Source organism: Alosa sapidissima, chromosome 8 (genome assembly GCF_018492685.1).
Source record: "Alosa sapidissima isolate fAloSap1 chromosome 8, fAloSap1.pri, whole genome shotgun sequence".
In the NCBI taxonomy this organism is placed as follows: Eukaryota; Metazoa; Chordata; class Actinopteri; order Clupeiformes; family Clupeidae; genus Alosa; species Alosa sapidissima.
The window spans coordinates 3,948,169-3,961,699 of record NC_055964.1 but is presented as its reverse complement, the minus strand read 5'-3'; the positions used below and the strand labels follow the sequence as shown (position 1 = coordinate 3,961,699).

Genomic DNA, 13,531 nt, shown 5'->3' with positions numbered 1-13,531 from the left:
ACAAAGGCAAACAGACACACAAGCACACACTCATTTACATATTTACATACACAAAAGTTGCAAGAGTAGAAGATGGAGACAAATTGACAAGCGTGATTAATTTTGAGGAGAGAATGTGCATGTGCCAAGTTTGATGCTCAGCCATCGTGCAAATACTGCGCAGTCTAAGTGAAAATTATCATGAAATTCAATCAGGCCTAATTTTCAATTGAAAGTCTAAAGATAGCTACAGATTTCAGAAAATATTGTGAACTCCCCTAGCCTATGGGTGACACTGGCTTATGCACTAGGAATTCCTGCTTGATGCTGTTGTTGGATGTCCTATAGGCTAGGCCTATCATTTTAAAGCGCAGAATTTCTCTCCGCCCCGAGGTAGGCTAGTGTTTTTTTTTTTTTTTTTTTTTTTGAAGTTAGCGCTTTCATGTACACTTCCCCTTTTGCGAAAAAAAAGGCTGTCGCTCATCCGGCTCTGCGTTTCGCTTTAAATACACAACAAACCCGGAAAAGGCAGTACATCTGCTGGCTAAACTCAAAAACTTTACGTAAGCCTACAGTGCTGCGCGGTGCAGACATGTAAACGAAATTACAAACAACGTCGGAAAATATGGGGTCGAACGTTTTGAGCGTGTGAATTAAAGTGATATCGATATCAACCGGTAAGTAGCCTAAGTGCGCTCTACAGCTGAGGTCTGCCCCCGACATCCATTGCTTGAGGTGTGGCAGGTCGAGCGGTCTGTGCTATGAAGTAGAGGAGGCTAGCCTAACTTGTCAAGTGGACCTAGTCTATTACACCGTTTTCATGGTTGAACGTGATGCGAAGTTAGCGAAGGGCACATTTTTTTTAGGATGGCGTAGCTATCGTGGTTGCTGTTTTAGCCTATAATATGTCAAGTCATTATCTTTTGTTCCCCACAGTAGCAAAGTAGGCCTATCCTATCCTTTTTTTGCTTTTAGTTGAGGCCACGAAAGACATGTGATTGATGTCTGAAAAGTCTACAGGTGCGTAACAGAAAATTGACGACCTTGATCAGATTTATTGGGCTATCTGTGGTTATTTGAAGCTCGTACCAAGCCTAGGCTATAGGCTAGGCCTGGACATTGTATAGATTGTTTTCTGAATTAGACAGCCTATCTCACCGGACAACTGTTGACTGGTTAAGTACATTAACAGTCACAGGTGGGTTATAGTTCAATTTGCAAAAGAAAGATAACAGACACTGTTTTTGGCAGCTCTGGGAGATGCCGTATTTGGACAGGCAGAATCGTATCTGTGGTTTTCTAGATATAGAAGAAAATGAAAATAGTGACAAATTCTACCGCCGATACTTCATATTGGATACAAGCAGCAACTTCCTCTACTGGTACATGGACAATCCGCAGGTAACGTTAATCACATTACAATCTTGCAATTCTGCCAAGATCTCAGATATTTAGATACATAAGATGTTGATGAATGAAACTCGTGTCCCTTCCCATATAAAAAAACAAGGAAAAATATATTCACATATATGCTGCATCTAACTTATATTCGAATAGATGGCTACAATATATTTATTGAATCTATAGTACAAGAATGTAAGCATGTGGAACCCAAAAATCGATGTCTTGCATGAAAGTCCATGCTGAATATATTTAATTATATGCAGAGAATATAATAAAGTGGCCAATATTGAATATTTACTCATATTTTGAAATGTATTGATAAATACATAGACATATACTGATATAACCTGGTATATTTATTTAACATAGATGTGATTATACTGGAATATGTTCAAGCTGTATGTGGATATGCTATTTTTCTGTATGGGTTTTTTATGCACTCTAATGGTAAACAGAGAGATGCAGGCAATCCATACATTACTCGATGGAAACAAATTCCCAGGCCTATTGCTTAATAGTCAGGAACTTATCTGCAACTGCTTTTGGATCTGCTGATTGCAGAACTTACCCAAGGGAGCAGAATGTGTGGGGAGTGTAAGACTGAGCTATATCTCCAAGGTAATGATTCTTTCATAGTAATTGATAGATGCAGCCTATCTACAGTAATGCATTCTGCTTTCTGCATCACTAATCACTAATGTTTCTGGTTTTAGGTCAGTGAAGCAGCAGCCAAACAGAAACCTAAAGCTGAGTTCTGCTTTGGTGAGTACCCTATTGCACAGGTGTTTATACTTCTATGCTACAACATTTTACTCTCGCTTTCATTATCACCTGTACCTGTATCTTGTGTAGTAATCAACGCACTGTCCAGGCGTTACTTTTTACAAGCAAATGATGCCGTTGATCTGAAGGAATGGGTTATTGCCCTCAATAAGGCCACCAAAATCACAGTGAGTAAGAAAGTAACACAAACACAGACAAACACTACATACTGCCTTCTGTGTCTCACTTCCTCCCTTTCTTCACCTAGGGAATTGATTCAACGAACTTCTTGTTTTTAGTAACATATGGTGTGGGTGCAAGATTCTTACTGTTTTTACTGAAGTTCAGGTGTTTAGATGCGTATGTTTAATGCAACGCTACAATACAGGACATGTATGGTATGTCGGGTATTCCTGTGACTGGGCATCTCAGTGTTACAACCAGTGTATGATCCTCTTGACATCATGTTTAACAGTCTGTAAAGCACCATGAGACATGTAATGTTTTGGGGCTCTATAAGTGAAATTAAATTGAAATTGAATTGAAATTAATGGCCTCACTGCCATTGCAGTAGACAAGATGTTGAGTAGGGCTCAATTAAATTAATCACTTACCAATTTTACATTTAAAGGGACCCTATGCAGTTTTGGCAATTTCTTCGCTGTTGTCTCGCTTGCTTGTAGCTTTCTCTACAGAGCTCCCCCTACAGCTTCAGAGTATATATTTTACGACACTCCTCGCTCGGTCAGTCTGCCGTTTCCTCTTTCCCTGTTCCTCCGACAATGATTTACTCACTTTCTGCTTCTTTTCTCTGGCTCTGCCATGACGAATGTCTGGGAAACTCCATCTCTACCTTGTTCTAGCCGGTGCCTGGCGTGTATGTGTGTAGAGCCGTAAAGCAATTTGTTACATCGTGAGACTTTCTGACTCTGAGGCAAGGCTGTTTTTTCCACTCACGGACGCTAGGGGGAAGCAAGACGGCCACCATTCAACCTGGAAAAAGTCATATAACCATTCCAATGACTCAGTATAACCATATATAACCATTTCAACCATATATAACCATTTTAATGTTCAGTTTAGGTAAATTAAGCTAAAAACCTGCATAGTTCACCTTTTAATCAGTTTATGTAGTATTTTTTATAGGAAAATACCACAATTCTCTTACTGCAGCTTCCTAAATTTGAATATTTTCTGCTTTACTTACTCTGTGACGGTGTACTAAATATCATTCGAGTATTGACAAAGCAAGGCATTTTAGGGCATAATCTTGGGCTTTGGTAAACAAACACTGATCAATATTTTCTCACCATTTTCTGTCATTTTATCGATCAAACAACTAATTGATTAAAGTCAAAGTCAAAGTCAGCTTTATTGTCAATTTCTTCACATGTTCCAGACATACAAAGAGATCGAAATTACGTTTCTCACTATCCCACGGTGAAGACAAGACATATTTTACCAATTTTAAGTCCACAGACAAACATAACATTCAAGTAAACAAAAAAGTAAGTAAATAAGAGGGCACATATAATAATGAAAAACTAAATCAAGAAAATAATCAACTACTCAACTAAAAATAATAATTAGTTGCTGCCCTATTATTGAGTAATGTTCAATACTGTATGTGGTTAATTATTTGTTATCTAGATGTCAGTGCCACCAGGTGTCAGCCATCCATCTGTCTCCACTGCAAGTTGCTGTCATAATCTATCCACTTGTCTTATCCCTTGTTCTATGCTTACTGCTATACATTTCTAACTACCGGTAAATATCTATTTTCTACTGAGCATATCTACTTTCTACTTACATTGAACAGACTTCTACACACACTACACTGTTGAGTGGCATCATTGACATAATTATAATGTGTTGAGTACAGTAAGCCCCACTATGCTGTATGGCCCATATTTTCTCTGCTGGCTCTGCCATGTCCTCAAGCTGTATGTATGCCTGAATGTGAGCTGCATGTGAACTAATATTTATATTCCTCAACTAATGCCATCCCCCTTTTCTCCTTCTGCATTGGGCTGTACTCAAGTAGAGGGATCCCTTCCATGTATGCTGTTTTTTTCTCAGTTTCTTAGTTCCTGTTAAAGACAGTTTTTCCTCTGCCTTCTTCACCTGTTTGCTTGCTGTGTACCAGCCATTGGGCTCTATAAAACACCTTGATCAAATATGATTGCTAATGGCACGATGTGAATAATATGAATGGAATGTTCTTCTCAGGTTCCTAAGGTACTTAAAGCATCCCAGAGTTCAGATACCACCAAAGTAGCAGGCAAGGGCCAGTCTGCAGCACCACAGGCCTACAAAGCTGAGATAGTTGGAGGGGTGGTGGTACACACTCCAATTACACAGGTGTGAAATATCTGGGGGTTAGGAAGGGGAGAGGAAAGTTGTGTGTGTGTGTGTGTGTCAGTCAGTCAGTACGTTTACCTGACACTAGAAAAAAAAAATATTGTGTTAGTCTGACTAAAAACAGACTTTTAGAATGCATGTATACTGTACATGTTAGTCTTTCTTTGATGGTTGGTGTAACACGTCAGGGATAATGTATAGAACGCCGGTCATTATCGGGAAAATAAGTCCCGACAGGGCAAACCGGTCTGGCTTTGTCGTGAAGGGACTTATTTTTCCGATGATGACCAACGTTCTATACATTATCCCGCTTAAACTCCACATGATATGTCTCTTTACATTTATTTGTTACCGTTTCGTCGTGACTTTTTGCTGGTAAACAAATAGTTTGCAACACATGCTGAACTTGAATCAAACATTCTTTAGAACACAGCTGATCAACCGTCTGCTTTCACTTTTGAGTGACCGGACTAGCCTACTTGTGGAGTGATATGAAAGACATGATTTAGAAGCACGAAACCTGTTGCCATTGACAGCGGTCATTATATGTTTCAGTGGCTACAGTGTACAAATGGTACATTTGACTGTAGAACGTTGGGAAATCCCACTCAAGTCATTGGAGCATTCTACTAGCATTGTGAAGAGCTGTATAATAAACCCAGATAATGTGATTGAAAGTCGAATAACTCCTTCATGTATATGCTCAATAGGACTCAAATTGGTCTATGAAGTCTATGCATGCTCCACAATTCCCACACTGGGCTTTGACCTAGAGGTAGAAGACAACAATGTAAACAGAGCGGTACCTTTGCCGGTAACAATAAACGACATCAGGGCGACTGCCAGAGCAAGACCCCATTTTCCCACAAGGACTATGGTGGATCTCATTTGTAAAAAGAAGTGTGCAGCACATAAAAAATGTACAAAGCCATGTACAAAACCATCTCTGTCCAATGTAACTGTGCATGTAAACGTACTGAGTGTGGCATCAATCATGTATGTGAAGGGTGTGTTTCTCATATGCTGCTTTTTTATTCATTGTCATTATTAGATGTTTGATACACATTTCATGAATTAATTTGTCATTGTGGCGCATTCCCTGGTTATTAGTTGATTTATTGGACTGCCTTGAACTATATTTTAAGATTATTTACCTATGAAAGAGGAAAGAATTACACCTTAACACCAAAACTGATTACAGTCACTTTAGGTTGTTGAGATTTTTTAACATAGGCCCAGACAAATGTTAGAAACACATGGTTTCCAAAATGGGCCATGCATGAGTGTCATATATAGGGAAATAATAATACTTTGCCTGTGATAACAATAATATCACGATTCAGGGATTCTGCAATACTCAATACATTGCAAAACATTCATCTACGATACATCACAATTGTGAAATGCAGTGAATAGAATTTTAGCTCAGAGCCTCTTAAAAATCTAAGTCTAAATTTTTTAAATGGACAAAAAATATGCCTCTATACCTTTTTAACATATTTATTTTTCAAATGCATATTACAGTGTTTCTAAACACATTGTGATGCTTATATGCATGGAGTAGGGACTCTTGGAAGTTAAATTGGTGGATAAGTCCATTTAGAGTATGAAATGTGTAATTGAATATTTCCGTGAAAATATCTATATTTTTGGTAGCAGCATATCAATATGTATCGTAAAAAGAAATTATATGCCACAGCAAATATCAGAAAAACTCCAAAGTTCTGTGGTTGCAACACTGTAATGTACAGAAGAGAAATAATGAAACCGTCAAAGCAGTATATTTAGCTGTAGAACATTGAATTGCCATATGCAAATATTAGTGCTGTCAAATGATTAAAATTTTTAATCACGATTAATCGCTGAATTCCTATAGTTAATCACGATTAATCACATATTTTATCATTTATCAACATGAGTGCATTGCCATTTTATAGGCCTACAGTCTATGGTGCACTGTCACTTGCCACACACATCAACGCCGAAGTTTTTAAACACTGGATGAACAATGGATTTTATGGAGCAGCGTCGACCAAATATAACTGAATCGTGATTTACACGGCGGCAAAGTGCGATGCTGGTGTGCGGAGTTGTATTGAAAAGAATGGAAACTAATGTAAATGAATGTCGAAAGCAGAGTGCATCGCAAATAGCTCAGCCAAAGAGGAATGTTGATAACAGAACAAGTGACGGTGAAAAAATCTTTGGCGGCACACAACTGCGTCCGCCTGCTACTCTTTGGCCGGCTCGTAAGCCCAACCAAGTGTGTGCAACATGCCTTTACGTAGCCTACTAACGCGCTTCATCATAAAGATACATTTAATCTGCATCACGCCCCATTTTAGCGGAAAACATTAACATTATATCATTGATTCCAATAGACCTCTCCAGAATAAGTCCCGCCTCCGTAACTTCCGTATCCATCCAACTTCCTGGCGTTTCGAAATATCATACCGGTAAAACACTGTAGGTAGCGAAGTAGAAAAAGCTGGTGGGCAGATTGGCCTACACACTTCTGCCATCTAGTTTCCACTGGATTTTTTGATTGTCGGTGCCGTTTAAACTTTTTTTTATTTTTTTTACTGAAGTTCCACAGTTAGCTAGCTAGCAAGCTAACCGTTTTGCATGGGATATTATGGTAAGTGTAGCTACATGCAAAATTTGTACAATACATGGGGTATTGCAAACGAATTAGGTTAGTAATGTACATAGTTTCGACATGAGTAAGTTACATAAACATAATTCTTCATAACTGCCGTGTTAGTAAAATGATTGAATGTCCTGTGAATTAATAACTAGATGTAACGTCAACGTGTGATTACTAGCTGTCTTTCCCATAGACCTCTCCAGAATAAGTCCCGCCTCCTAACTTCCGTATCCATCCAACCTTCGGTCGTCAAATGTCTATGGGAAATAACATGGCGTTTTGAAAGATCGTACCTGTCAAACTCTGTAGGTGACAAAGTAGAAAAAGCTGGTGGGCAGATTGGCCTACACACTTCTGCCATCTAGTTTCCACTGGATTTTTCGATTGTCGGTGCCGTTTAAGTACTATGAAATTATGTAATATGAAGGCTACGTTCATATTACAAGTGATAGAATAAATGTGTGACTTATGTTTAGTTGATGTTCTGACATGTAAAGTTAAGCTTGCTGAACTTAATTATAGTCAGCCACGGGCAGTTTGACTGTGCCTATCAATACATTCGTGACACTCCTGTTAGTAAACTAAGAGCAAAACATAGGAACATGGTCACATTCCCATAAACACACAGATAACTCTTACACCAACCTTATTTTGTGCCTTTTATTCACGTTTGTTTCAAGATTTAGTAAGTACACTATAAGCCCCTTTCGCTCCCCACTTTTATGCAGCATAGGTTTCCATTATATCAGTCATCTTTCCCCTAAAAGGGGGCGTGTAGGCCTACGTGCAGCACATACAAAGTTCCATTCCATTTGTCAGTGCATATTGTTTAGTTTCCGGTCTAGCTAGATCCGGTGTGGTGTTGTAGTTGTTCTAACGTTACTAGTTGTTGCAACAGCATGTGAAAAAACTACAAAGTTTGTTACACCAAAAAGAACGTTAATCTCGCGATAAAAAAATTGACGCCGTTAAAATAGGGTTAACGCCGTTAATAACGCGTTTAACTGACAACACTAGCAAATATGAATATTTTGCATCAGTTGATTTGTATAAGAGGTTTTGTTAATGCTCATATGTTTTTCAAGTTGAAATGTTTTGTATGGATTTGCCTCTGTATGCATGCTTGTGTGCATGTGTGTGTTGTAGAATGAAAGTGATGATGGGAGCAGTGATCGATTGGGGGGTGAAGGTACTTATGTGGGTCTGAGGAGATTGCCGAATTCCCGCCCCAACATTATGAGATGTGGCTACTGTGTCAAACAAGGCAATGTGGTATGTTTATGTGTGTTTTTGTATAACAGTTTGGTTTGGTATGAAAATCTAATCTAATGCTCATAAGAAAAATGTTGTATTAGTCCATTGTGTGGATTAACATGTTCATCTTCACTATTACAGAGGAAGAGCTGGAAAAGAAGATTCTTCATACTAGATGATCAAGCTGTGAGCTACTTTAAACATGAAACGGTGAGGTTCTTATGAGACACAGATGGGTCAGTCTTAATGCATACCATATTTTAATATAAACAGTAAAATACACTTTATTTCTTGCCCTTTCTGACTGTGTGTCTTTTTTTTCAAAGGATAAAGAACCCCTGCGAAGTATCCGCTTAATGGATATAACAAAGGTTCATGAATGTCTTGTGAAATCCGGGTAAGAAATGCTAAATGTGTCACAAGTACTCTTGACAATATTTTCTTTTTTAATAACATGAATATTGATGGTTCCGGTTATCAGTCAACAAGCACCTTGCATAGGCAGACATAGATATACATAGATACATACAACATGCACAAGTACAACCATGACTGCAGTTACAGTCACATATAACATGTACCATAGACAGACACACAATCACTCATTCAACCATGAGGTCACAAAGTTCTGCCAACTGATCTGAACATCTGGTCTAATTTTGTTTTTCTTCCTGGTGTTTTGCAATGGCAGGGAACTTCTCATGCGGGACAACCTCTTTGAGATCATCACCACAGCAAGGACCTTTTACATTCAGGTCTGTTAGCTACCCAGCCCGTTGACTGAATAAATAGATCACAGACAGTAGACAAATGTGAGTCCAGAAGCTGCACATTTGCACGTCATGGAGCCATTTAGCATGTATGTGCTGAGTCCCAGTGCAGCAGTCAGTCAGCACGGTCATGTCACAGTGCAGCTAAGGAAGTCTGCTAAGATAGTCTGGCCACGCTCACCTAGATCTCCTTTCAGGGAGATACTAGTCTGGATCACTAACGTTTTCTTCAGACAAAGAAAATGTCAGGCCAATCAGTGATGAGAGGGGATGACAAAATCAAAACTGATTATGGTAAACGGTAGTACCAATGCCTGCGATCATCAGAAATTGCAGTTGGAAAAATGCAGAAATGTATTTACAGCAAACCTTTGCAACAATAACAACATACCAACAACAATAAAAAAAGATTGGCCCTTGTCAGCTTTTCATAATCCCAACACAGATTGTTGTGCAAGAAATGAGATATGTGTCTCTACTCATGAAATCTTCAGCATCAAAATAACAGGGAATTCAATTGATGAATTCATCTTCATTGTGAGGGAAAATCCAGGAGCTTGCCATTTTCTCATTTATATAGATGCATTTATATAGATCAACAATTGCTCATGCACTTACACATCAATACAATTAAAATGGAAGGGAGATCAAATAGTACTCTTGGCTGGAATATCTGCTAAGTACATTAAATGTGCAATTGTCTTGACATTTTTGTTTACACTGTTAAAAAGTTTCATCAAGTGTGTGTGCATGCTTCAATGCTCTTCAAGCATGCTGTCACTGCTAACCTTTTATAGACCAGCAAATTCTGAAACACAAATGAACACCCCTCAACCCACCCTACAAAATACAAATCATACAATGTCATAAACAAGCTAGAATGATAATCTTTAATATCAGCCATAGTAAACCTCTCTCTCTTTCTCTCTCTTGGTGTCTGTTCATGTCTATAGACAAATACTCCTGAAGACATGCATGGATGGATCAAAGATATTGGAGTGAAAATTCAAGACTTCAGAGGTCCAGTTAAGGTAAGAAGGCATGTTTGTGTGTGAATGGGGATTCTTTTAATGCTTTACAAAATGATGAGTAGGCACTCAGTGAAATGAAACTGGTAATTGCTGGGGTTTCCTAATCCAGATGACTGTATTTTTACTTAACAACCTCCTGACTAAATTCAATTTTCAATTTTGTTTGTGTGGAGAAGGATTATCAGATGACATTGGGGGGCTTTTCCCAGGTAGTGCGTTTTGTTAAAAATCTGAGTTTTTTTAACCCTGAGGTGAGGGAAACCCTGGCTTTCGGTTCCAGTAAAAAAACTTAAAGGGGAATTATGTTTGTTTTTACCTAGCTCAAGTTGCTACAGCCAACAGCTAGTAGCCAAGGCAGCTACAGCACTACACTCTGGGAGCATGTTCATGAGCCCCCATGTTCATTCAGATTAGATGAGATCATACATCATACATGTTAATTGAGGTACAGTTTATAGTAAAATTGGACCGAATTGACAACTGTGCACAATGAGTTACTTCTCCCGTCACTCCCCCCCCCCCCCCCCTCCCTCCCCCCTCAGGAACCCTTTTTTCCGCGTCCTAGTATCCGCTGTAGTCAGGCACCTCCCATTGCAGGAAAGAGTAAACCATCTCTGGTCAAGTCGTGCTCTGTCACTTCATCGTGGCAGCCTTGGACGCCTGTGCCAGCATGTCCGGGGCTGAGCAAGGAAAAGGAGGAGTCAGGAAAAGAGCGAGAGAATGAGAAAGACAGCCCTTTCGTGTCTCTGCCGTCTCTCCTCACCCAGCCCTCAGAGGCCCAGCCCCGGCAACGCCACTGCTCCCAGCCACAGCCATCGTCCAAGAGGGACTTTCCTTTCCACATGGACACTGGTGCCCGTACCACTGATGTCTAGCTCCACCCCTGACGCTTTGTATTTCTCCCATACAGCAGATTTTAAATATCGACTCACTCACCCCAGAAATGTAGTGTTTGCTAATGCCTAAATTAATGAATCAGTATTTGCTCTCTGGCTTATTCTCTCTCCTTAAAGTTAGGAGATTGGTTGTCAAGTTCAGGCATCTCAGATGGTCCAGTGGTTCACCCACTCACCTCTGTTTACACATGGGTACTAACACAATGATACAAAAGCATGCATGCATAGTTTAAGGCACAAGTTTTACACATCATGTATGCATTATGCAAAATGTGATGGAATAGTTACAGAAATGTTTTTAGTAATGCAGGACATTCTATGTAACACAACCCAGGTGAGGAAAAAGACATATAGCCTTATAGTATTATGAAGGTACACATGACCACTCTCCTCAATAATGTGAGAATAAGTCATTGTAAATGGTTTAATATTAACCATATTTTGTATTTCATATTTTGGTCAGGTACATGGATAAGAGAATGTGAAGGAGCTTTTATTGACAATCATAATTAACCTACATGTCTGTATCATATGTTTTGGTGTTTGAGTTGGTTTTGTTATTTGTTGTTTGTGTAGTTTTTTTTGTTATAGCTGCTTGACTTAGATTGTCGTTACAAAACTGTTATATTTGATGTCTTTTTAGTCAGTAATTGTCAGTTTGAGTTATTTCTCTAGGTGGCGATTAAATACAGTAAAACAAAGGCGGTTGACTGATTTTAGAAATAATTTTATATTGCATCATATGTTTGATTTTAAAAATGTCCTACATGGCCGAGAGAATTGTTTGAATATGAAAGAATGCTTAAATTGTACCTAATAATTGTAGCTTGCACTCTGTGGTACGATGGAAAAAAGTGTAAATTAAATAAATGCCTATTTGCACTCTTGGCTTTCAGTGAATACACAATGCTGCCCTCTCATGGAGGAATCCTGTATTTCCAAATAGAGTATCTCATTTCGGGGGAAAGCATGTCCAAAACGATGTCAACATTAATACAATGTTGACATATTAAAGAATGTTACTGCAATTCTATCATGTCTATCAGTCCCCAGATTGAAATCTCAGTGAAAGGGCAGCAGGGAAGCAAAAGCTACTCATCTCTGAGCTGGAAGCTCTAGAGGTGCTGAAGAAAGGTGGCAAGCTAATAAGCACTTAATAAAGTTTGTAAACTTAATACTTTTTGAGATTAACAAAAAACATTGGTTCCAACTGTCAACTGCTCAGCTACTAGTCTATTAACATGCATTGAACTATTTGTCTATCAACAACTTTTAAACGATCTACATTCAACTTTTAATCAATCAACATGCATTAAACTATGTGGTGTATTAACATCCATTATACAGTTAGGAACAAAATTATTCATACCCCTGGCAAATATTGATTTAATCTAGAAACATGGGATCAGGAAAAGAAGCATTTTCATCTATTTTAAATTATGAAAAATGGCATGTCCAAAATTATTCATACCCTTTTTAAATAATCAATGGAAACCTCTCAAAATGGTTCATATAATACCTACCAAGCCTCTCCATGTATCCACAATGATTGCAGACCACACCTTTTTAGCAGCAATTCAGGTTTTCAGGCAGAAACGATTTTTGCCTAGCCTGACGAGCCAGACCCACATTAAAATGTAGGGTCTGGGCACTCACCGTTCGCAGTGCTCAGTCCGAGGGGCGGGATAATCAGTTGTCTTTCAAATTCCCTCTGCACGCAATAGGACAGCGGCAGCGCTATGAGTCCCATGCGTTTCCCACCAGGGGAGCTAGTTGGCTAGTTCAAACGTTTGCCAACTTAATAAAAGCTTAACTTGTGTCACACTGTTCGCCAGCAGCAACATCCATCTTATTTGTTTTCAAGTAGCAGGGAATTCAAGCCAAACCGTTGCAACTCTGCCATCAATCATTATGTTAAGCCCACCTAACGTCTCTATACACGATTTCATTGGCCTGATTAAGTTTCGATTTCTGGAGCTCACAAGCCAACGGAGAGTTGCTAGACTAGCCCTGGCAGCAAATGTAAGACGCGCCCCTAGCGGCAGCAAATGTGCTGCCGCTAGAGGCGCGTCTAGATTTCTAGGCTAGGGGGTCCTATGAGTTTTAGGGAAATGTGCAATATTAATATCTGGGGAGAAAGATGGACTGTGCAATATAATTGAGAAATGTGAAAATATATTCACTGGTGTACGAGGGCAATAATAATTTGCTGCCGCTAGGGGCGCGTCTAGATTTCTAGGCTAATTTTTGCCATCACTTTGGCCTTGTTGATCCGCTGGTGCGCAGGGCCGTTTTACCACTTTGAACGTGTATTTCTTTCTGTGAAGCGTTGAACAGTTCAATGGCCCTGGGGACAAATGACTTCAGTCTGTCAGTTGTGCATGACAGTGAGCGAAGTCTCCAGCTGATCAGGCTCTTCTGCTTTAC

At 39.2% G+C, this 13,531-nt stretch overlaps 1 protein-coding gene across 2 annotated transcripts; it reads left to right on the top strand.

Annotated features, from left to right (window-relative positions):
* Positions 1–471: 471 nt before the first annotated feature.
* On the top strand, positions 472–11,986 carry plekha2 (pleckstrin homology domain containing A2). Of its 2 annotated transcripts, XM_042101288.1 has the most exons (12): positions 473–656; positions 1,231–1,380; positions 1,945–2,001; positions 2,097–2,145; positions 2,236–2,333; positions 4,375–4,506; positions 8,300–8,425; positions 8,549–8,617; positions 8,734–8,804; positions 9,099–9,162; positions 10,131–10,208; positions 10,751–11,986. In XM_042101288.1, the coding sequence occupies exons 2-12, from the start codon at positions 1,240–1,242 to the stop codon at positions 11,081–11,083; spliced, it is 1,218 nt and encodes a 405-aa protein (XP_041957222.1). In that variant the 5' UTR covers positions 473–656; positions 1,231–1,239; the 3' UTR covers positions 11,084–11,986. The 2 variants fall into 2 exon arrangements, with proteins under 2 accessions (XP_041957224.1, XP_041957222.1); XM_042101290.1 differs by lacking the exon at positions 4,375–4,506 and having other exon boundaries at positions 472–656.
* The last annotated feature ends 1,545 nt before the right edge of the window (positions 11,987–13,531 follow it).

What these genes read in the sequence shown, in the direction of transcription:
- plekha2 (XM_042101288.1), top strand. Translation starts at nt 1,240, where the DNA reads ATGCCGTATTTGGACAGGCAGAATCGTATCTGTGGTTTTCTAGATATA. An exon ending in GACTGAGCTATATCTCCAAG is followed by an intron (nt 2,002 to 2,096) that starts GTAATGATTCTT and finishes TTCTGGTTTTAG; the next exon opens with GTCAGTGAAGCAGCAGCCAA. An exon ending in ATAAGGCCACCAAAATCACA is followed by an intron (nt 2,334 to 4,374) that starts GTGAGTAAGAAA and finishes TGTTCTTCTCAG; the next exon opens with GTTCCTAAGGTACTTAAAGC.